The sequence below is a fragment of the Mobula birostris genome, chromosome 16 (genome assembly GCF_030028105.1).
Source record: "Mobula birostris isolate sMobBir1 chromosome 16, sMobBir1.hap1, whole genome shotgun sequence".
In the NCBI taxonomy this organism is placed as follows: domain Eukaryota; kingdom Metazoa; phylum Chordata; class Chondrichthyes; order Myliobatiformes; family Myliobatidae; genus Mobula; species Mobula birostris.
The window spans coordinates 64413088-64438202 of NC_092385.1; the positions used below are offsets into that span (position 1 = coordinate 64413088).

Here is a 25115-nt window from a genome sequence, read left to right on the forward strand (position 1 = left end):
ATATATAATGTTATAATATTATTATATGTAAATAATGATAATGTACAACACATGGTTAATAAGTTTCCAGTTGACACTAAAATAGTTGGAATTAGACAGTGAAGATGGTTACCAAAACTTACAGGGGTAAATTGATCAGCTGAATAAATGTGTCAACAATTGTCAAATGGGCATTCAGTTGAGTTATGTGTGAACTATTATATTTTGGGAAGTCAAACCAGGGTATGAGATTCACAATGAATAGAAGGGCCCTGGGGAAAGCAGATAGACAGGATAATGAAGAAGACCAACCTTCACCATTCAGGAGTGAAGGAGTTGGGACATCATATTGCAGTTTTACAGGACACAGTTGAGGCTGTCCTCAGAGTTTTGGTTACTTTGTTATAGGAAAGGCATCATTAAGCTGGAAAGAGTACAATGAAGATTTATGAAAATATTGCCAGGTTTTCAGGGCCTTTGTTATAGAGAGAGGTTGGGTAGGCTAGGAGCAGAGAAGACTGAGGGATGACCTTATTGAGTGTATAAAATCATGAAGGGCATGAATAGAGTCAATGCAGACAGTTTTTTACCCAGAGAAGTAGAATCAAAAACTAGAGGGCATAGGTTTAAGGAAAGATTAGAAAGGGAGCTGAGGCAATTCTTCATGCAGAGGGCTGTGGATGTATGAAACAAGATGCCAGAGGCTGAAGCAGTGCAATAACACCACTTAAAATATTTGGACAGGTACATGGATAAGAATGATTTGGAGGAAATGGGCCAGACACAGGCAGATGGACATCTTGGGCAGCATAGATGAATTGGGCCGAAGGGCCTCTTTCTATGTTCTATGAGTCTAAGTGAATGGGAAAAAGACATGCAAGGTGGAAAAAAGATGAGACCATCCCCAATGGAAGAAGTAGAGAAAGAAGTACAGTATTACAGAAAGTTACCATGCAGATGCAGCAAGCAAGTAGGAGTTAGATTGGATGTTGGTCTTAGTGACAAGAAGGTGGAAAATGCATCTCACTGTAATTAGGTTGGGCTCCGAATCAGAATCAGAATCGGGTTTATTATCACCAGTATGTGTCGTGAAATTTGTTAACTTTGCAGCAGCAGTTCAATGCAATACATAATACAGAAGGAAAAAAAGGTAGAATAATAATAATAATAAATAAATAAATAAATAAATAAATAAATAAATAAATAAATAAATGAGTGAATGAATGAATGAATTGGAAAGCATCAAGTTGGATAAGTCGCCGGGACCGGATGAGATGTACCCCAGGCTACTGTGGGAGGTGAGGGTGGAGATTGCTGAGCCTCTGATGATGATCTTTGCATCATCAGTAGGGACGGGAAAGATTCCAGAGGATTGGAGGATTGCGGATGTTGTTCCCTTATTCAAGAAAGGGAGTAGAGATAGCCCAGGAAATTATAGAGCAGTGAGTCTTACTTCAGTGGTTGGTAAGTTGATGGAGAAGATCCTGAGAGGCAGGATTTATGAACATTTGGAGAGGTATAATATGATTAGGAATAGTCAGCATGGCTTTGTCAAGGACAGGTCGTGCTTTACTAGCCTGATTGAATTTTTTGAGGATGTGACTAAACACATTGATGAAGGAAGAGCAGTAGATGTAGTGTATATGGATTTCAGCAAGGCATTTGATAAGGTACCCCATACAAGGCTTATTGAGAAAGTAAGGAGGCATGGGATCCAAGGGTACATTACTTTGTGAATCCAGAATTGGCTTGTCCACAGAAGGCAAAACGTAGTTGTAGAATGGTCATATTCTGCATGGAGGTAGGTCATTAGTGGAGTGCCTCAGGGACCCTTACTCTTCGTGATTTTTATAAATGACCTGAATGAGGAAGTGGAGGGATGGGTTAGTAAGTTTGCTGATGACACAAAGGTTGGTGGTGTTGTGGATCGTGTGGAGTGCTGTCAGAGGTTACAGAGGGGCATTGATAGGATGCCAAACTGGTCTGAGAAGTGGCAGATGGAGTTGAACCCAGATAAGTGTGAAGTGGTTCATTTTGATAGGTCAAATATGATGGCAGAATATGGTATTAATGGTAAGACTCTTGGCAGTGTGGAGGATCAGAGGGATCTTGGGGTTGAGTCCATAGGGCGCTCAAAGCAGCTGCACAGGTTGACTCTGTGGTTAAGAAGGCGTACGGTGTATTGGCCTTCATTAATCGTGGAATTGAATTTAGGAGCTGAGAGGTAATGTTGCAGCTATATAGGACCCTGATCAGACCCCACTTGGGAGTACTGTGCTCAGTTCTGGTCGCCTCACTACAGGAAGGATGTGGAAGCCATAGTAAGGGCGCAGAGGAGATTTACAAGGATGTTGCCTGGATTGGGGAGCATGCCTTATGAGAATAGGTTGAGTGAACTCGGCCTTTTCTCCTTGGAGTGTCAGAAGATGAGAGGTGACCTGATAGAGGTGTATAAGATGATGAGAGTCATTGATTGTGTGGATAGTCAGAGGCTTTTTCCCAGGGCTGAAATGGTTGCCACAAGAAGACACAGGTTTAAGGTGCTGGGAAGCAGGTACTGAGGAGATGTCAGGGGTAAATTTTTTACCCAGAGAGTGGTGAGTGCATGGAATGGGCTACCGGCAGTGGTGGTGGAGGCGGATACGATAGGGTCTTTTAAGAGACTTTTGGATAGGTACATGGAGCTTAGAAAAATAGAGGGCTATATGTAAGCCTAGTAATTTCTAAGGTAGGGGCACGTTCGGCACAACTTTGTGGGCCGAAGGGCCTGTATTATGCTGTAGGTTTTCTATGTTTCTACTTTCTATAATTACAGTATACGTATATTGAATAGATTAAATATTGTGCCAAAAACAGAAATAATATTTATTTAAAAAGTGAAGGTAGTGTCCAAGAATTCAATGTCCATTTAAGAATCGGATGGCAGAAGGGAAGAAGCTGTTCCTGAATTGCTGAGTGTGTGCCTTCAGGCTTCTTTACCTCCTACCTGATGGTAACAGTGAGAAAAGGGCATGCCCTGGGTGCTGGAAGTCCTCAATAATGGATGCTGCCTTTCTGAGACACCGCTCCTTGAAGATGTCCTGGGTACTTTGTAGGCTAGTACCCAAGATAGAGCTGACTAAATTTATAACCCTCTGCAACTTCTTGCCGTCCTGTGCAGTAGACCCCATACCAGACAGTGATTCAACCTGTCAGAATGCTCACCACAGTACATCTATAAAAGTTTTTAAGTGTATTTGCTGACATACCAAATCTCTTCAAACTCCTAATGAAGTATAGTTGCTTTCTTGCCTTCTATTTAATTCCATCGATACATTGGGACCAGGTTAGGTCCTCAGAGATCTTGACACCCAGGAACTTGAAGCTGCTCACTCTCTCCACTTCTGATCCCTCTACGAGGATTGGTATGTGTTCCTTCGTCTTGCCCTTCCTGAAGTCCACAATCAGCTCTTTCGTCTTACTGACGTTGAGTGCCAGGTTGTTGCCGCTGCACTATTCCACTAGTTGGCATATCTCACTCCTGTATGCCCTCTCGTCACCACCTGAGATTCTACCAACAATGGTTGTATCATCAGCAAATTTATGGATGGTATTTCACCTATGCCTAGCCACACAGTCATGGGTATAGAGAGAGTAAAGCAGTGGGCTAAGCAATCCACATGAATTGTATTTCCATTTAGGAAGTCAAGGATCCAATTGCAAAGGGAAGTACAGAGGCCCAGGTTCTGTAACTTCTAATCAGGATTGTGGGAATGATGGTATTAAATGCTGAGCTATAGTCGATGAACAGCACCCTGACATAGGTGTTTGTGGTGTCAAGGTGGTCGAAAGCCACGTGAAGAGCTATTGAAATTGCATCTGCCGTTTACCTATTGTGGCAATAGGCAAATTGCAATGGATCCAGGTCCTTGTTGAGGCAGGAGTTCAATATAGTCATGACCAACCTCTCAAAGCATTTCATCACTGTCGACGTGAGTGCTACCAGGCGATAGTAATTAAGGCAGCCCACATTAGTCTTCTTAAGCACTGGTATAATTGTTGACTTTTTGAAGCAAGTGGGAACTTCTGCCCATAGCAGTGAGAGGTTGAAAGTGTCCTTGATACTCCCGCTAATTGGTTGGCACAAGTTTTCAGAGCTTTACCAGGTACTCCATCAGGATGTTCTGCCTTGCGAGGGTTCACCCTCTTTAAAGACAGTCTAACATCGACCTCTGAGACGGAGATCACAGGGCCATCAGGTTTCACTTTGTAGGAAACCCTGCCAGAGTTGTCATACATCCAATGTCGCCTCCAACCTCGTTCAAAATTGTCCCTTCACTCTTGAAGTAGCTTTCCATAAATCATACCTGGTTTTCTGGTACAGGCCTGGGTCACCAGAATTGAATGCCACAGATCTAGCCTTCAACAGTCGACGTACCTCCTGGTTCATTCATTGCTTTTGGTTTGGGAATGTACAAGTAAGCCTTTGTAGGCACACAGTCATCCACACAGGTTTTAATGAAATCATTAACAACCGCAACATAGTCATCCAGGTTCAAAGATAAATCCCTGAATACAGTCCATTCCATCGATTCAAAGCAGTCCTGTAAGCGTTCCTGTGTTTCCCTTGTCCATACCTTTTTGGTCCTCACTACTGATGCTGCAGTCTTCAGTCTCTGCCTGTACTCAGGGAGTAGAAGTACGGCCAGGTGATCGGACTTCCTGAGGTGAGGGTGTGGAATAGCACGGTAGGCATTCTTGATGGTGGTGTAGCAATGGTCCAGTGTGTTGTTTCCTCTGGTATTGCAAGTGATCTGTTGCTTAGTGATTTTTTCAGACTGGCCTGGTTAAAATCCACCAAAACGATGGTGAAGGCGTTAGGGTGCGCTGTTTTGTGCATGTTGATCCCATTGCTCAGATCATCTTAAGCCTGATTGACATTGGCCTGAGGTGGAATGTAAACCGCTACCAAAGTGATCACGGAAATCTCCCGTGGTAGGTAAAAAGGGCGGCACTTAATTGCTAGATATTCCAGGTCTGGTGAGCAGAACTGGGACAGCACCGATATATTTGTGCACCAAGAAGAGTTGATCATGACACATACTCCTCCACCTCTGATTTTGAGAGACTCCATAGATCTATCCTGACGGTGTATAGTAAACCGGGCAATCTGAATCTGTGCATCCGGTACAGAAGGGGTTAACCAGGATTCCATGAAACAAAGGACACACAGGGTCCTAATGTCCCTCTGATTCAGTACCCTACCTCTGGGATCATCAATCTTATTCACTAGAGACTGCACATTTATCAGCAAGGTATAGGGAGTTTAAAACCTCTTTCCTTAAACGCACTTGTATCCCTGATCTGCAGCCACATTTCATGGAATCTTAAGAGGATGAATCTGTCCACGATCAGTATCTTTTCCATCAGTTTTGAGCAGCAATAGTTCGTTTAAACGCATTAAGGCATCTTTGTTGACTGTACTGGCCTTGGAAGTGGTTGTGCTTTTTAGCTGTATCAGGCCGAAATGAGAATATTTAATCATATCCATTGAGAGTTCTGCTGCTACAGGAATCGCTCCTAGGCACCCCAGAAGTAGCTGTTGAGGCTGCTTCTGGAATACTGTGCACAGGTCTGGTCTATCTTCCCAAGGAAGAATGTAATTGTGATGGGATAGTGTTGAAGAGATTGCAATGAGAAATAGTAAGATGTGATTGCATTGAGACATAGAAAATTCTTACATGGTGTGACAAGGTGATTATTTCCCCTGGCTGAGGACAGGTGACAGCTTGGTAGAATTGAAATGGGGAGAATTTATTTTCTTAGAGGCTGGTGAATCCTTGGAATACACTGCTGCAGAGGGCTGTGGAAACTCAGTTTCCAAACATATTCAAGGCAGAGAAGCAATACAATAATTGTGTAGTTATGGATGGAATTGAGGGACATAATTTGGAGAAGTAAAGGTGGTCAGCCTTTCTTAGAGAGAGCAGGCAAAGTTCAGAGGAAATTTATTTTCAAAGTACATATCTGTCATCATTTACTACCCTGAGATTTGATTTTTTGCTTGCAGACATACTCAATAAATCCATAGTAGAATAATAATCATAACAGAATCATTGAAAGACCTCACCAACTTGGGCATTCAATCAGTGTGCAAAGGACAACCAACTGTGCAAATACAAAAGAAAAAAAAAGAAATAATAATAATATGTAAATAAGCAATAAATATGGAGAAAATGAGATGAAGAGTTCTTGAAAACCAGTCCGTTGTTTGTGGGAACATTTCAATGATGGGGCAAATGAAATTGAGTGAAGTTATCCCTTTGGTTCAAGAGGCTGATTGTTGAGGGGTAATATCTGTCCCTGAACCTCATGGTGTGAATCCTGAGGCTTGTGTATCTTCTTCCTGTGAGAAGAGAGCATGTCCTGGGTGGTCGGGGTCCCTGATGATGGATGCGGCTTTCCTGTGACAGTGTTAGTATAGATGTGCTTGACAGTGGGAGTGTCCAAAGGGTCCAATATCCTTGCGGTCAGGTTTACTAGAGCTGTTGGGAGTGGCTTAAACTAATATGGTTTAGGATGGGAACCAGTGTGATAGAGCTGAGGATGAGCCAGCAGGTTTACAAGTAGATGATGGATGTAACATGACTGTAAGGAAGGACAAGCCAATGATTGGGCACAAATGTAGACAGAGCAAAGAGTTGTACCACAGAAGCAAAATTCAAATGGGTGAAGAATGCAGGACTGAAGGTGTTGTATTTAAATGTGCATAGCATTTGGAATAAGGTGGACAAACTCATGGTGCAATTACAGATAGGTCGCTTTGACGCTGTGGGCCTTACTGAGTCATGACAGAAACAAGGTCATAGTTGGGAGCTTAACATCAAAGGATATACCTTGTATCGAAAGGACAGGCAGGAAGGCATAGAAGGTGGTGTGGCTCTGCTGGTAAGCGAAAGAGTTACGTCTTTAGAAGGAGGTGACATAGGGTCAGAGAATGTTGAATCTTTGTGAGTGGAGTTAAGAAACTGCAAGGATTAAAAAAAAACATTAAGGGAATCATATATAGGCCTCCAAATAGTAGCCAAGATGTGGGGTTGAGATTGCAAAGGAAGCTGGAAAAGGCATGTAGTAAGCGTAATGACACAATAGTTATGGGGGACTTCAAAAATGCAAAGGGACTGGAAAATTAGGTTGGTGTTGGATCTCAAGAGAGGGAATTTGTTGAATGCCTATGAGATGGCTTTTTAGAGCAGCTTGTGCTTGAGCCTACTCAGAGAAAGGATACCTTAGAGAGGATGTTGTGTAATAACCCTGATCTTATTAGGGAGCTTAATGCAAAGAAACCCTGAGGAGGTAGTGATCATAATACGATTGAACTCATACTGCAATTTGAGAGGGAGAAACATAACTCACATGTATCAGTATCACGATGGAATAAAGGGAATTACAGAGGCACGAGAGAGGATCTTGCCTAGATGGACTGGAGGAGGATACTGGCGGGGACAATGACGGAGTAGAGGAGCCTGAAGTTTCTGGGAACAGTTCATAAGGCACAGGATAAATATGTCCCACAGAAGAAGTTTTTCCCAAATGGCAGGCTATGCAACTGTGGCTGACAAAAGAAGTTGAGGACTGCATAAAAAGCCAAGGAAAGGCATATAAAGTAGTGAAAGTGAGTGGGCAGTTGGGTGATTTGGAAGCCTTTAAAATCCAATAAAAAGCAACTAAAAAGTTATAAGAAGGGAAAAGGTGAAATATGAGGACAAACTAGCCAATCATATAAACCAGGATACCAAAAGTTTGTTTCAGTTATATAAAAAGTAAAAGGGAGGTGAAAGTTGATATTGGACAACTGGAAAATGATGCTGGTGAGGTAGTAATGGGGGACAAGAAATGGCAGATGACCTTAATAAGGACTTGGCATCAGACTTCACTGTGGAAGACACTAGCAGTGTGCCAGGGTCCTGTGAGTGTCAGGGAACAGGAGTGAGTGCCATTGTTATTACAAAGGAAACGGTGTTAGGTGAACTCAAAGTCTTAAGGTGGATAAATCACCTGGGCCAGATGGACTACATCCCATTGTCCTGACACAGGCTGCTGAAGAGATAACAGATGCATTGGTCATGATCTTTCAAGAATCACTTGATTCTGGCATGGTCCCGGAGGACTGGAAGATTGCAACAGTCACATCACTCTTTAAGAAGGAAGGAAGGCAAAATAAAGGAAATTATAAACCAGTCAGCTTAACCTCAGTAGTTGGGAAAGTGTTGGAGTCTATTATTAAGGATGAGGTTTCGGTGTACAGTACTTGGAAACTAATGATAAAATAAGTCAAAATCAGCATGGTTTCTGTAAAGGGAAATCTTGCCTGACAAATCTTTTAAAGTTCTTTGAGGAAGTAACAAGCAGGGTGGACAAAGAAGAGGCAGTTACTTACTTGGATTTTCAGAAGGCATTTGATAAGGTGCCATGCATGAGGCTGCTTAACAAGATAAAGTCCTATGGCAATACAGAAATAATATTGGCATGGATAGAGGAATGGCTGACGGGCAGGAGGCAGTGAGTGGGAATAAACAGGGGCTTTTCTGGTTGGCTGCCAGTGGCTAGTGGTGTTCCCCAGGGGTCAGTATAGGGACCACTATTTTTCACATTGTTTGTCAATAATTTTGATAATAGAATTAATGGCTTTGTGGCAAAGTTTGCGGATGATATGAAGATAAGTGGAGAGGTAGGTAGTGCTGAGGAAGGAACAATAGTTTAGACTATTATCTAAGTGGGGAGAAGGTTCAAACATCAGAGGTGCAGAGGGACTTAGCAGTCCTTGTGCAAGATTCCCAGAAGGTTAATTTACAGGTTGAGTCTGTGGTAAAGAAGGTAAATGCAAATGTTGGCATTTATTTCAAGGGGAATAAAATATAAAAACAAGGAGATAATGCTGAGGCTTTGTAAGACACTAGTCAGGCCGCACTTGGAGTATTGTCAACAGTTTTGTGCCCCATATCACGGAAAGGATGTGTTGTCATTGGAGAGAGTCCAGAGGAGGTTCACGAGGATGATTCTAGCAATAAAGTGATTAACATATGAGGAGCATTTGGCAACTTTGGGCCTGTCCTCACTGGAATTTAGAAGAATGTGTGGGGATCTCATTAAAACCTACCAAATATTGAAAGGACTAGAAAGGGAGGATGTGAAGAGGATGTTTCCTGTGGTGGGGGTATCCAGAACTAGAGGGCACAGCCTGAAAACTGAGGGATGACCTTTTAGAACAGAGGTAAGGAGGAATTTTTTCCAGCTGAAGAGTAGTGAATCTGTGGAATGCTCTGCCACAGTCTGCGATGGAGGCCAAGTTCATGGGTTTTTTTAATGTGGAAGTTGATAGTTTCCTGATTGGTCAGGACATCAAAGGATATGGCAAGAAGGCAGATGATTGGGATGAGCAGGATCTGGGATCAGCCATGATGGAATGGCGGAGCAGACTCCATGGGATGACTAGCCTAATTCTGCTCATATGTCTTATAGTCTTACCTGTGATAGACTAGGCTGTATCCACTACCTTTTGTAGGATTTTCCATTCAAGGCATTGGTGTTTCCGTTCCAAGCTGTGATGCAGCCAGTCAATATACTCTCCACCATACATCTGTAGAGGTTTGTCAAAGTTTTAGATGTCATGTTGCAAACTTCTAAGGAAGTAGAGATACTGCCGTGCATCCTTCATAATTATACAGTGGGTTGGGATCCTCCAAAATAACAGCACTGAGGAACTTAAGGTTGCTGACCCTCTCTACCTCTGATCCTCCAATGAGTTCTGATTCATGAACCTCTGGTTTCTTTCTCCTGAATTCAATAATTAGCTCCTTGGTCTTGCTGACATTGGTTGTTAGAGAAAGGGACTGAATGGCCTACCCTTCCTTATCGCATGAAAAAGAAGGTGGTTGTTGTCAGAGGTCAATCACCCCAGCCCCCAGACATCACAGCATGGGTTTCTCAGGGCAGTGTCCTTGGACCAAAAATCTTCAGCTGCCTCCTTACAGATAGCTGCACATTGTTCAATTCCATTCACATATCCACAGTAAGTGAAGCATGCAGCAAGACCTGGACGACATTCAAGCATGGGTTTAGGTGTGGCAAATAACTTCTTTACTACAGCAATGTCAAGCAATGACCAAACAGCCCACTTGACAGGCTCTCCATTCACCATTAGCACACGTTAACAGCGGTGTGCACTGTGTACAGAATGCACTGCAGTTACCCACTCAGGTTTCTCTGACAGCAACCCCCAACCCCTAAAGACATGACCTCTCAAACAAGAAAGCCAAAGACAGCAGGCATTAGTGAACATCACCACCTGCAGGCTCTCGCCATTCTGACAAGGAAATAATTTGTAGATTTTTCATCAAGACTTGGTCAAAGTCCAAGTATTCTCTCCCACTTTGGGAGCACTTCCACCAGAAGGACTGTGGCATCAAAGAGATGCCTCACACCACTTTCTTGAGCCAGTTAAAGTTGGGTGATAAATGTTGGCCCTGCTACCAACTCCTAGATCTGATAAATCAATGAAAAGGAAGTGGTTGCTCTCTGCCTTAGTCCTTGGCTGTCCTTTCTCTCTATCTGTCTCCAGCTCTGTCACATCTCAGGATCTTCTCCCAACCCACTACGCTGGGTGCCAGTCTGCAGTATGTACCTCCTGACGTTTTACAAAAATATATTTATTACAAATTACATTCTATAATACTACAACAAACACAGAAACAATGTTAACACAATCACTAACACAAATTAAATAGAAATGTTCCCATCCCCATCAAGGGTGGCATTAATCCCCCAAGAGTCCTGGAATACCTCCACGGTGCCCATGGACACCAAGTGTTCCCTCTCCATGGTAACCCAGGCATGCACATCTCCCGGAACTTCGCCAGACAGTGTGGCTGGGCAGAAGCCTCTGCTGCCCACTTCCAGGACCCACAGATAGTTATCTTTGCCAACCTCAGGAACAAGTTTGCTATGACAACCTCATCCCTCCTTGCCCTCCCTCTCCTTACTGAATAAACATATCTGAATAGGGTGGGGCTAAAATGAAACCAGAAGCTCCCACAGTTATGCAAAAAGAGGTTGCAGGGGGCACACTCTGTGTACACATGGTCATAAACTTATAGAACACTACAATGTCAGGACTGGCCCTTCACCACATCCAGTATATGCTGAACTATTAATCTGCCTAGTCTTATCAACCTGCACCTGGATCCCAGCTCTCCATACCCCTCCCATCAATATACCAATCCAAATTTCTCTTAAATGTTGAAATCAAACCTGTGTCCATCACTTCCACACTCAGCACCCTCTGAGTGAAGTAGTTCTCTTCATGTTCCCCTTAAATATTTCATGTTTGACCCTTAACCCATGACCTCCAGTTCTAGTTTCACACAACCTCAGTGGAAAAAAACCTGCTTGCATTTACCCTATCTATACCTTTCATAATTTTGTATCCCTCAATCAAATCTCCCTTTGCTGTCCTACACTCCAGGGAATAAAGTCTGAAGCTGTTCAACCTCCCTGTAACCCGGGTCCTCAAGTTCCGGCAACATCCTTGTAATGTTCTTAGCACTGTTATTGATAACTTTCCTATACATAGGTGACCAGAATACTCCAAATTAGGCCTCACCAATGTCTTATGCAACTTCAACATAACAGTCCAACTCCTGTATTCAGTACTTATACTTATGAAGGCTAATGTGCCAAAAGCTTTCTTTACAATGTTGTCTACCTGTGATACCACTTTCAATGAGTTATGGAGCTGTTCTCCCAGATCCCTCTGTTCTACTGCACTCCTCAATGCCCAACTGCTCACCGTGTAAGTTGTACTTTTGTTTGTCCTCCCAAAGTACAATGTCTCACACTTGTCTGCACTAAATTTCATCTTCCATTTTTCAGGCCATTATTCCAGCTGGTCCACATCCTGCTGCAAGCTCTGATAGCCTTCCTCACTGTCCACTATGCCCAGCCCAATCTTTGAATCATCCACAAATTAGCTGATCCAGTTTAACATCATCATCCAGATCATTGATATAGATGACAAACAACAAAGGACCCAGCACTGATCCCTATGGCACTCCACTAGTCACAGACCTCCAGTCAGAGAGGCAACCCTTTACTATCACTCCCTGGCTTCTCCCACAAAGTGAATGTCTAATCCAATTTACTACCTCATCTTGAATGTCCAACATTCTTGACAAACCTCCCATACAGGCCTTGTCAAAGGCCTTGCTAAAGTCCATGTAGACAACATCCACTCCCTTATCTTCAACTTTCCTGGTAACTTCCTCAAAAAATACTATAAGGTTGGTAAGACACAACCTGACACTCGCAAAGCCATGTTGACAGTCGCTAATATGTTCCTGTTAATGCAAGTACTTATACTTGGTCTTTTAGAATACCTTCCAGTAACTTACCCACTCTTGTTGTCAACCTCACTAGCCTATAATTTCCTGTCTTATTCTTGGTGTCTTTCTTAAAAATGGGAACGTCATTAGCTACATTCCAATCTTCCGGCACCTCATCCATGGCCGAGTAGATATCTCTGCTAGGGTCCTGTCAGTTTCTGCATTGGCTTCCTACCAGGCCCGAAGGAACACCTTGTCAGGCCCTGGGGATTTATCCACCATGTTTGCCTCAAAACAGCAAACAGCTGCTCCTCTGTAATCTGTATGGGGTCACCCTTCTATAGACACTTTGTCTATCTCCTGAGTAAATACAGGTGCAAAAAATCCATTTTAGGACTCCCATATCTTTTTCAGCTCCATGCAGAACTCTGGTTTTCAAGAAGACCAATTTTGTTTCTTGCTATCCTTTTCCTCCTAATATATCTGTCGAAACCCTTGGGATTCTCCTTCACCTGGCCTGCCAGAGCAACCTCATGCCTTCTTTTAGCCCTCCTGATTTCCTTCTTCTATGTTCTCTTGCATTTCTTATACTCCTCAAGTACTTCATTTGTTGCTACTTGCCTATACCTGCTAAGCACTTCTTTCTTTTTCTTAAACAGGGTCTTAATATCTTTCAAAAAGTAAGATCACTAAGGCTTTTTATTCTGACTGGGTGGAACATATAAACTCTGAACTCTCAAAACTTCACTTTTGAAAGACTTTCACTTACTAAGCTCGCAGAAGTAACAGTTGGCTAGGAGATCCCACAAGCTAATGAATTTATTATAGGGCACTTCTCTATACAGCAGCCTCCACCCGATGTCCCTGATATACATGGGAAAGACACCCTCATAAAGAGACTTCTAGTGGGAATCTCTGTAACTGCTCCTGCTGTCTCACATGCTTCAAATATTTGCTTTGAACTATGATCATGCTCCAGTTTCTAAAGTGTAATTACAGTAATGTCTCTCTAGATGTGTTTTGCAATGTCCTGACCATCACTCTCAGGCCTGGCTATTGTGTATCAGAAAAATAACTGTCTTTCCTTCTCTCTCCTAGTTCCGTAACTGCATGATCACCACGGTTTGCTGTGGCAAGAACCCATTCGAAGAGGAGGAAACTACCTCAGCCAGTGCCAGCAAGACAGAGGTTTCATCTGTTTCTTCCAGCCAGGTGGCCCCTGCATAACACCTCAGCTCAGCAAACACAATGGAGGCAGAAGTTGGGATGACACCTCCGTCCGGCCTCTGCCAGACAAACTAATGGTGTGGAGGTTTGAAGGCCCAAGATTTCCAAACCCAAAGAATTTCCAGCAATATCAGATAGTGGAATTTTTTGACTGTGTGGCACATATTTGTACAGAGCCATCCTGAGCTTTATGGTAAAACTCTGAGTCTAACGGTGAGCACTCCCTGGCATGTGGTGAAGATACTGTATATTATTTCATATCAATTGGTAGCTGTGATCTCTTGCTCTGCTCAGTATTTATAAAGTCCAATGCTTTTTAAAAATCCCTGTTATCAGCAATTGAATCCATGCTCTTAGCTCAGCTCTGTTCTAGAAAAATACCAGTTAATAAAGAGCACATTGCAAACAGTTTGTTTCCTGGTTTTATTTCTGCTTCCCAAGGTTACACTCCCTCTTTGGCGGCCTTTCTAAATCCCAGCTCTTACATCTTTTAGAGATTCAGATTTCTCTCAGCTTATCTCCACACTGCACTTTCTGTGGAGTTCCTGTTGCCTCTGGGAACATTCCCCCATTGCCCACCATTGAGTTACTGCTCCTTTCCCTCAGGGAAATGTGTGTCCATTAGCTCCTCCCAGTTCTCTAGCACTTTCCTTACTCCTTGCGTGAGGTTAAGTTATCAACCATCACCTTCGTATAGCCCAGGTCCAATCTTCCACTTATCCATCTCCCCCGAGTCAGTCAGCTCCATAGGTCCAATTCCCCACTGGGTCTATCGTCCCCCCAAATCCATCTACCCTGCCCCACCCCTCCACTGGGTCCATCTCATTCTTGAGTCTCCTCACTCCCTGGACCAGCCTTCTCTCATCTATCTACCACCATAAACCCAATTTAGGTCTGGCCTCTTGCTCATGATTTCCTTGGTTCCAGCTGTTTTTTTTGCTTAATTCATTTTAAAGAACTGATGGAAGAATATTGTAAAACAGGGATAGCAGAGAGGGGAGGCGAGTTTCCTGCTAACTGCCCTGTTTTGTTCTTTGAGAAGCCCACTGGTCTGCACTCCATGGAACTGCAGATTGCTTTATGGGACTGCAGACAGCTCTGTGTGACCACGGACAGCAATGTATATTCAATCTTATTGAATTTTTTGAAGAGGTTACTAGGAAAGTTGACGAGGGTAAAGCGGTGGATGTTGTCTATATGGACTTCAGTAAGGCCTTTGACAAGGTCCCACACGGAAGGTTGGTTAGGAAGGTTCAATCGTTAGGTATTAATATTGAAGTAGTAAAATGGATTCAGCAGTGGCTGGATGGGAGACGTCAGAGAGTGGTGGTGGATAACTGTTTGTCAGATTGGAGGCTGGTGACTAGTGGTGTGCCTCAGGGATCTGTACTGGGTCTAACGTTATTTTTCATATACATTAATGATCTGGATGATGAGGTGGTAAATTGGATGAGTAAGTATGCAGATGATACTAAGATAGATGGAGTTGTGGATAATGAAGTAGGTTTTCAAAGCTTGCAGAGAGATTTAGGCCAGTTAGAAGAGTGGGCTGAAAGATGGCAGATGGAGTCTAATGCTGATAAATCTGAGGTGCTACATTTAGGTGACTAATCAAAATAGGACATACATGGTAAATTGTAGGGCATTGAAGAATGCAGTAGAACAGAGAGATCTAGGAATAATGGAGCATAGTTCCCTGAAGGTGGAATCTCATGTGGTTAGGGTGGTGAAGAAAGCTTTTGGTATGCTGGCCTTTATAAATCAGAGCATTGAGTATAGGAGTTGGGATGTAATGTTGAAATTGTACAAGGCATTGGTGACACCAAATTTGGAGTATTGTGTACAGTTTTGGTCACCGAATTATAGGAAAGATGTCAACAAAATAGAGAGAGTACAGAGAAGATTTACTAGAACTTTACCTGGGTTTCATCACCTAAGTTACAGAGAAAGGTTGAACAAGTTGGGTCTTCATTCTTTGGAACGTAGAAGGTTAAGAGGGGACTTGATAGAGGTATTTAAAATTATGATGGGGATTGATAGAGTTGATGTGGATAAGCTTTTTCCATTGAGAGTGGGGGAGATTCAAACAAGAGGACATGAGTGGAGAGTTAAAGGGCAAAAGTTTAGGGGTAACATGAGGGGGAACTTCTTTACTCAGAGAGTGGTGGCTGTGTGGAACGAGCTTCCAGCAGAAGTGGTTGAAACAGGTTCGATGTTGTCGTTTCAAGTTAAATTGGACAGCTATTTGGACAGGAAAGGAATGGAAGGTTATGGGCTGAGTGCAGGTCCGTGGGACTAGGTAGAGTAAGGGTTCGGCATGGACTAGCAGGGCCGAGATGGCCTGTTTCTGTGCTGTAATTGTTATATGGTTATATGGTTAATGTGTGACCGCAGACAGCTCTGAGTGACCGCAGACATATCTGAGTGACCACAGACAGCAATGTGTGACTACAGACAGCTCTGAGTGACCGCGAAAAGCAATGTGTGACAGCAGACAGCTCTGAGTGACCACAGACTGCAATGCACAACCACAGACAGCTCTGAGTGACCGCAGACGGTTCTGTGTGACTGCAAACATATCTGTGTGACCGGAGACATATTTGATTGACCGCAGACATATCTGTGTGACCACAGATGGACCTTTGTGACTGCAGACTGTCCCAGAGAACCAGGGTAGGAATTAAAGGGCAGGAGCAGTGTGGAATGGTAGTGTAGTAGTTGGCACAACACTTTACAGCACCGCTGATATCCCAATGGGGTTCAATACCTGATACCACCTATAAGCAGCTTGTGCTTTCTTCCCGTGACTGTGTGGATTTATTCTGGGTAGTCTGGTTTCCTTCCACATTCCAAAGACGTACATGTTAGGGTTTGTGGGCATATTATGTTGGCGCCAGAAGCATGGCAACACTCAGAGGCTGCCCCAGCACATCCTTGGATTTTGCTGGCTATTGATACAGACAACACATTTCATTGCTCGTTCCATAGAATCATTGTTCAGCCCACAATGTTGTGCTAAGCCAGCTATATATAAAAAAACAAAACTAATCTCTCTTACTTACACCATGTCCATATCCCTCCATCTTTCTCAAATGTGTGTACCTATCTAAGCATCTTTTAAAAGCCTGTAATGTATTTGCCCCCACCACCATTTCAGGCATCTATCACTCCCTGAGTGAAAACATTTACCTCTCACATCCCCTTTGAACTTACTCCCTCTCACTTTCAATGCATGCCCTCTGGTATTAAACATTTCAACCCTGAGAAACAGATATTCCCTGTCTACTCTATCTATGCCTCTCATAATCTTACATGCCTCTATCAGATCTCCCCTCACCCTCTGTTGCTCCAAAGAAAACAACCCAAGTTTATCCAGTCTCTCATGATAGCACATGCCCTCTAAACCCACTCCAAAGCCTCAGCATCTTTCCTATACTGGGACAACCAGAACTGTATGAAATATTCCAGTTCTGGCCTAACCAAAGTTTTATGAAGTTGCAATATAACCTCTTGACTTTTGAACTCAATGTCTCACCTAATAAAAGCAATCATTCTATAAGACTTCTTAACCACCCTATCATCCTGTGTAGCCACTTTCATGGAGCTATGAACTTGGAGCCCAAGGTCTCTCTGCTCAGCAACACCATTAAGATTCTTGCCCTTAACAGTGTACGGTCTCCTTGCATTTGCCCTACCAAGGTGCAATAGCTCATGTATATCTGGGTTAAACTCCATCTGCCATTTCTCTGTCCATATCCATATCTGTATTGTGCTGTAGTCTTTGCCAGTCTTCTCTCTATCCACAATTGCACCAATCTTGGTATCATCTGCAAATTTACTAATCCACCCATCTACATTTTCATCCAGGTCATTTATATATATCTCAAACAGCAGAGGTTTCAGCACAGATCCCTGCAGAACGCCACTAGTTACAGACCTCCAGCTCGAATAAGTCCCTTCAACCAGTACCCTCTGTCTTCTATGGGGATCCAGTTCTGAATCCAAACAGTCAATTTGCTGCAGACCCCATGCATCTTAATCTTCCGGATTAGCCTTCCATGAGGGACTTTGTCAAATGCATTACTAAAATCCATGTGGACAACATCCACTTTCCTACCCTCATCAATCTCTCTCATCTCCCTGTCAAAAAATTCAATCAAGTTGGTAAGGCATGACCTACCCTGCACAAAGCCATGCTAGCTCTCCCTAATTAGGCCATGGGTTTCCAAATGCTCATATATCCTATCCTTAAGAATTTTATCCAGCAATTTCCCTACAAATGATGTGAAATTCACCATTAATAGTTTCCAGGATTTTCTCTTGTTCCTTCTTAAATAGAGGGACAGCATTAGCCACTCTCCAGTTCTCTGGACCCTCACCTGTGGCTAGAGAGAACAGTAAGATACTGGTCAAGGACCCAGCAATTTCATCTGTTGCCTCCTTCAATAACCTGGGTTAAATCCCCCCTGGGGCCTTATCCACCTTAATACTCACTAGAAGACCCAACACTTCCTCTCCCTTGACCTCTAAACACCCTAACATATTAATGCACTCAGCACTGATCTCCTGGTCCTCCATATCCTTATCCTTTGTAAGTACCTCACTCACATTCTCCACATCCAAACAAATGTTCCGCTCTTTATCCTTGACTGACCTGTCCTCTCTCTAGTTATCCTCTTGCTCCTGATGCTGTGGGACTCACCTTAATCCTACTTATCAAGGACTTTTCGTGGCCCCTCTTTGCTTTCCTAATTCCCTGTTTTAATGTACATGTGACAAATGAAGTTAATCTTTGAGGGGTGTGTTACCAGAAATGGCTCATACCAGTGGATAAAAAGGGAAGGTACATCTGGGAATGGGAAGGAGAAAATGAAATGACATGAAACTGGGAGTTCAGAATGGCCACTGTGGACCTATCATAAGCACTCTGTGAAGCAGTTCCCAAGTCTGCACTTGGTCTCACCAATGTCATTGAGGCCATATTGCGAACACCAAATGCAGGAAACAAGGCTAGAGGTAGTTCAGCTTCTCCTGGAGGGCTGTTCAAGTACAGGGTTGGTGGCGAGCAAGGAGGTACAGGGAGAGACCAGTGTATATGCAGAGGAAAGTGCCAGTGGTCAGGTAGGAATGGGTGTGGAGAGATGAGGGGACCAGGGGAATCATGGAGGGAGATGTCCTTGTGGAAAGTGGAAAGGGTGGGGAGGAAGGAGAAGATGTGGCTGGAGGTGGAATAATTTTGCAGTTGGTGGAGATGTTAATAGATGAGCTGCTGGATACAGAGGTTCATAGGAGGAAGCTGAAGTCTAGGGGAACTCTAGGCAGCTGGGTAACTGTCAAGAGGGGAAAAGAAAATAGACTACTCCTGTGGTCAGTCCCCTTAATAACTTTGGGTACGACCAGGGATCTACCAGGGAAAGCTACAGTGATCACTTCTCTGGCGCTGAGTCTGGCTCTGTGGCTCAGAAGGGAAAAGGGGCTGGGCGAAGGTGAGTGTAGTGGCGATACAGTATATTCAATGTTCTCAGATGGCAGGGGTAGGCAACCATGGCTGACAAGGGAAGTTAAGGACTGCATAAAAGCCAAGGAAAGGGCATATAAGGTAGCAAAAGCAAGTGGAAAGTTGGATGATTGGGAAGCTTTTAAAATCCAACAAAAGGCAACTAAAAAAACTGTAAGAAGGGAAAAGATGAAATATGAGGGCAAACTACCCAATAATATAAAGCAGGATACCGGAAGTTTTTTCAGTTATATAAAGAGTAAAAGGGAGGTGAGAGTTGATATTGGACCACTAGAAAATGATGCTGGTGAGGTCATAATGGGGAACAAATGGCAGATGAACTCAATGGGTACTTTGCATCTGTCTTCACTGTGAAAGATACTAGCAGTATGCCAGGGGTCTGTGAGTATCGGGTAGTAGGAGTGAGTGCCATTGCTATTACAAAGGAAAAAGTGTTAGGCAAGCTCAAAGGTCTTAAGGCGCATCAATCACCCGGATCAGATGGACTACGTCCCAGAGTCCTGAGATAGGTTGCTGAAAAGATAACAGATTCATTGGTCATGATCTTTCAAGAATCACTTGATTCTGGCATAGTCCTGGAGGACTAAAAAATTGCAAATGTCACTCCACTCTTTAAGAAGGGAGGAAGGCAAAAGAAAGGAAATTATAGGCCAGTTAGTCCAATCTCAGTGGAAAGTGTTGGAGTCCAGTATTGAGGATGAAGTTTTGGGGTACTTGGAGGCTAATAATAAAATAAGTTAAAGTCAGCATGCTTTCTGTAAAGGGAAATCTTGCCTAACAAACCTGTCAGAGTTCTTCGAAGAAGTAACCAACAGGATGGACAAAGAAGAGGCAGTGGATGTCATTTACTTGGATTTTCAGCAGGCGTTTGATAAGGTGCCACACATGAGGCTGCTTAATAAGATAAAATCCCATGCATTACAGGAAAGATACTGGCAGGAGGCAATGAGCAGGAATAAAAGGGGCCTTTTCTAGTTGGCTGATAGTAACTAGTGGTGTTCCTCGGGGGTCAGTATTGGGACTGCTACTTTTCACATTGTTTGTCAATGATTTAGAGCAGGGGTAGGCAACATACTGCCCGTGGGCCAGATATTTTGACCGGCCCGTGAGCAAATATTGGGATACTATGCTTATCCGGCCTGCAAGCGATTTTTCCTTATTCTGAGTGTTTCACACGACCACACTGATGGACATGCATGCCATCTTGTTACATTGGCCCCAGGTTCCGTTATGTTCCAAACCAAACACTAGTATATACGAATGATGGGAAGGCAGACTACCTTTTTAATATGTATTAGGTACTCTCCGTGCACGCACAGGTTTTCAGATGGGATCGTACAAATTTGTCAACAGAAACAGCATCACTGTGTTTTAACAAGAAATCCACGCTAAATATTGAGATATTTACATGTGCTACAATACTTGTTGAATAACTCGTGTTTCGAAATAAAACCAAAGAAAAAAATTCCAATGGCAATGAATGCAAAACGCAGGAAGGTAGACACTGAGTGCCAATAAAGCAGTGAAAATGAAGGAAATACCCGTGCCAGCTATGAAGTCTCAAAATGTATTCAGGAAAGATGAAGCCTTTTACAAATGGAGAGTTTGTCAAAGAAAATTTACTGCAGTGGTGGATATCGTTTGTCCTGAAAAGAAATCTTTATTTGCATCTATCAGCCTGTCAGCAAGAATGATCACACGGCGAGTTGAAGAAATGTCAGCAGATGTTAAAAGTTTTTTAAGGGATGCCTGCAACGAATTGCATTTTTTTTAATTGCGCTTGATGAGGGTACAGACTTGAGAGACACTGCTCAACTTGCAGTGTTTGTGTGAGGAGTTACCTCAATTTTTCAAATTTTTGAAGAGTTTATTCAATTAATTCCTATGAAGGACACGGTTACTGGAGCAGACATTTTTGAAGCTTTGTTGAAAATGATGTCAGAAATGAAACTTAATATGTCAAAGCTAATTGGCATCACAACTGATGGGGCACCAGAAATGGTGGGACAGAAAAACTAAACTGAGTTCTTTGATTACTAATTGGCATCCTTGGTTAAGCACAAATGATTTTCTAGCATGTGTTATTCATTAATTTGAGGCAAAACATAACTATATTTAAATAGATAATTCCCATATTTCAAGTTTTTATGACAATTATCTGGCCCACCGTCCACTCATTAATACGTGATCCGGCCCACAGAGGCAAAAAGGTCGCCTAGTCGGCTGACCCCTGATTTAGATAATGGAATTGATTAGATTAAATTAGATTAGATTATGAGGACACTCAGTCCTCATTTATTGTCATTTAGAAATGCATGCATTAAAAAACGATACAACATTCCTCCAGAATGATATCACAAGAAAAACACAGGACAAACCAAGACTAAAACTTACAAAACCACATAATTATAACATATAGTTTCAACAGTGCAAAGCAATACAGGTGTCCCCTGCTTTTTGAACGTTCGCTTTACGAAACCACACTGTTACGAAAGACCTACATTAGTACCCTGTTTTCACTAACAGAAGGTGTTTCACTGTTACAAAAAAATCAGCGTGCGATAAACAAATCAGCGCGCGAAAAAATCAGTGCGCGATAAAAGGCAGCGCGCGCCCCGAGCAGCCGGTCTTCCCCAGATTCAGAACTGCAATCTCGCCAGCATTGCTTAAACACGTGTCTATGAGCAGCCGTTTGCAAGATGAGTTCTGAGGTATCGGAAAAGCCTGAAAGAGCTTGTAAGGGTGTTACACTGAGCGTAAAACTAGACATAATTAAGCGTTTTGATCGTGGTGAACGAAGAAAGGATGAAGTGGGTTTGGCTTGTGGAAGCTGACAAAAATGATGTTGAAGAGGTTTTAACATCCCATGACCAAGAACTGATAGATGAAGAGCTGATGCAATTGGAAGAGGAAAGGATAACAATCGAAACCGAATTCAGTAGTGAAATGAACGTGAAGCAACTGCGTGAGATTTTTGCTGCAATGATAAAGTACGACTTTAATTTTGAAAGGGTACGTCGGTTTAGGGCATATTTGCAGGATGGTTTGAGTGCTTACAAAGAACTGTATGATAGAAAAATGCGTGAGGCTCAGCAGTCAAGCAAGCCTTCCACATCAGCCACAGCAGACGACGAACCTCGACCTTCGGCATCAAGGCAGGCAGTCATAGGAGACACGTAAATGTCGACCTAGATCAGAGGTGATGCAATCGGCAATCGGCACTGATCTGGGCCGACAATTACATGCCAGGCGGCAATGTATCAGTCAGCGGCCTGGAGGGTGGGGGCCACTGCACCAGCCAACCTGCGACGACTCAGTCTAACACACCATCATCAGTGTGCTCAGCGTTGTCTTCCCAATTCCAGTAAGTGATACTACACTGTACATATATTATTTCTACTTTATATAGGCTGTGTATTTTTACATGTTATTTGGTATGATTTGGCAGCTTCATAGCTTAAAGGTTACTGGAGAGCGCTTGCGCCGTGTTTTTGCCAATAGCGCTTACATGAGTTTTTCTGCTGAGAGCGCTTGCGTGAGATTTTTGCTTCGGCGAACAGTGCCAGCAATGATTGTGGAAAAGTATTTCTACTTTATATAGGCTTGTATTTATCATATCATTCCTGCTTTTACTATATGTTACTGTTATTTTAAGTTTTATGTGTTATTTGGCATGATTCGGTAGGTTATTTTTGGGTCTGCGAACGCTCACAAAATTTTCCCATATAAATAAATGGTAATTGCTTCTTCGCTTTACGACATATCGGCTTACGAACCGTTTCATAGGAACGCTCTACCTTCGGATGGCAGGAGAAACCTGCACCATAATTTGATAAAGAGCAGTCCATGGGCATGGTAAAAAAAAGTCTCAAAGTCCCGATTGCCTCATCATCTCACACAGGCGGCAGAAGGGAGGAACTCTCCTTGCTATGAACCTCCAAGCACTGCAAACTTGCCGATGCAGCACCATTGGAAGCACCCGACTGCAGCAGACTCTGAGTCCGTCCGAAAACTTCGAGCCTCCGACCAGCCCCTCCAACACAGTATCAACAAACACCATCTTCTGCCAAACGCTTTGACCCCGCCCCGGCCGTCGAGCAACAAGCAAAGCCGAGGACTCAGGGCCTTCCCCTCCGGAGATTCTGGACCACACAGTAGCAGCAGCAGCGAAGCAGGCATTTCAGAAGTTTCACCACATGTTCCTCCGTGCTCTCACGTCCATCTCCATCAAATCAGGATTGTGTACAGCACCCTACTTGACAAGTAACAGATATCATTCACCGGAGTGGCCGTTGCGAGCTGCATCGTTTCACCATCTTCTCTTCCCTCCTCCCTTTAGACTACTTTTTAAAACACATTAGGATGGATAAGTCCCCAAGGCCTGATGGAATATTCCCCAGGCTGCTCCACAAGGCGAGGGAAGAGATTGCTGAGCTTCTGGCTAGGATCTTTATGTCCTCGTTGTCTACGGGAATGGTATCGGAAGATTGGAAGGAGGCGAATATTGTCCCCTTGTTCAAAAAAGTTAGTAGGGATAGTCTGGGTAATTATATACCAGTAAGCCTTATGTCGATGGTGGGAAAGCTGTTGGAAAAGATTCTTAGAGATAGGATCTCTGGGCATTTAGAGAATCATGGTTTGATCAGGGACAGTCAGCATGGCTTTGTGAAGAGCAGATCGTGTCTAATAAGCCTGATAGAGTTCTTTGAGGAGGTGACCAGGCATATAGATGAGGGTAGTGCAGTGTATGTGATCTATATGGATTTTAGTAAGGCATTTGACAAGGTTCCACATGGTAGGCTTATTCAGAAAGTCAGAAGGCATGGGATCCAGGGATGTTTGGCCAGGTGGATTCAGAATTGGCTTGCCTGCAGAAGGCAGTGGGTTATGGTGGAGGGAGTACATTCGGATTAGAGGGTTGTGACTAGTGGTGTCCCACAAGGATCTGTTCTGGACCTCTACTTTTCGTGATCTTTATTAATGACCTGGATGTGGGGGTAGAAGGGTGGGCTGGCCAGTTTGCAGATGACACAAAGGCTGGTGGTGCTGTAGGTACTGTAGATTGCAGAGATTCATTGATAGGTTGCAGAAGCGGGTTGAGAAGTGGCAGATGGAGTTCAACCCGGAGAAGTGTGATGTGGTACAATTTGGAAGGACAAACTCCAAGGCAGAGTACAAAGTAAATGGCAGGATACTTGGAAGTGTGGAGGAGCAGAGGGATCTGGGGGTACATGTCTACAGATCCCTGAAAGTTGCCTCACAACTTAGGGTAGTTAAGAAAGCTTATAGGGTGTTACCTTTCATAAGTTGAGGGAACACACATCAAAGTCGCTGGTGAACGCAGCAGGCCAGGCAGCATCTCTAGGAAGGGGTACAGTCGACCTTTCGGGCCTAGACCCTTTGCCAGGACTAACTGAAGGAAGAAAGAGGTAGTAAGAGGTTTGAAAGTGGGAGGGGGAGGGGGAGGGGGAGATCCAAAATGATAGGAGAAGACAGGAGGGGGAGGGATGGAGCCAAGAGCTGGACAGGTGATTGGCAAAAGGGATATGAGAGGATCATAGGACAGGAGGCCGAAGGAGAAGGAAAAGGGGGAGGTGGGGGGAAAAGCCCAGAGGATGGGAAAGGGGTATAGTCAGAGGGAAAGAGGGAGAAAAAGGAGAGAGAGAGAGAAAGAATGTGTGTGTATATAAGTAAACAACGGATGGGGTATGAGGGGGAGATGGGGCATTAGCAGAAGTTAGAGAAGTCAATGTTCATGCCATCAGGTTGGAGGCTACCCAGACGGAATATAAGATGTTGTTCCTCCAACCTGAGTTGAGGGATAGAGTTTAAGAGTCGTGATGTAATGATGCAGCTCTATAAAACCCTGGTTAGGCCACACTTGCAGTACTGTGTCCATTTCTGGTCGCCTCACTATAGGAAGGATGTGGAAGCATTGGAAAGGGTACAAAGGAGATTTACCAGGATACTGCCTGGTTTAGAGAGTATGGATTATGATCAAAGATTAAGGGAGCTAGGGCTTTACTCGTTGG

General features: G+C 43.5%; 1 protein-coding gene across 1 annotated transcript in view; it reads left to right on the forward strand.

Annotated features, from left to right (window-relative positions):
• The window catches only part of LOC140211186 (rhodopsin), a 192531-nt gene extending 178564 nt beyond the window's left edge, over positions 1–13967 (forward strand). The window contains exon 5 of the mRNA XM_072280754.1: positions 13437–13967. Within this exon, the coding sequence (XP_072136855.1) occupies positions 13437–13565 (129 nt within the window). The 3' untranslated portion in view covers positions 13566–13967. The remainder of the gene's footprint in view (positions 1–13436) is intronic.
• The last annotated feature ends 11148 nt before the right edge of the window (positions 13968–25115 follow it).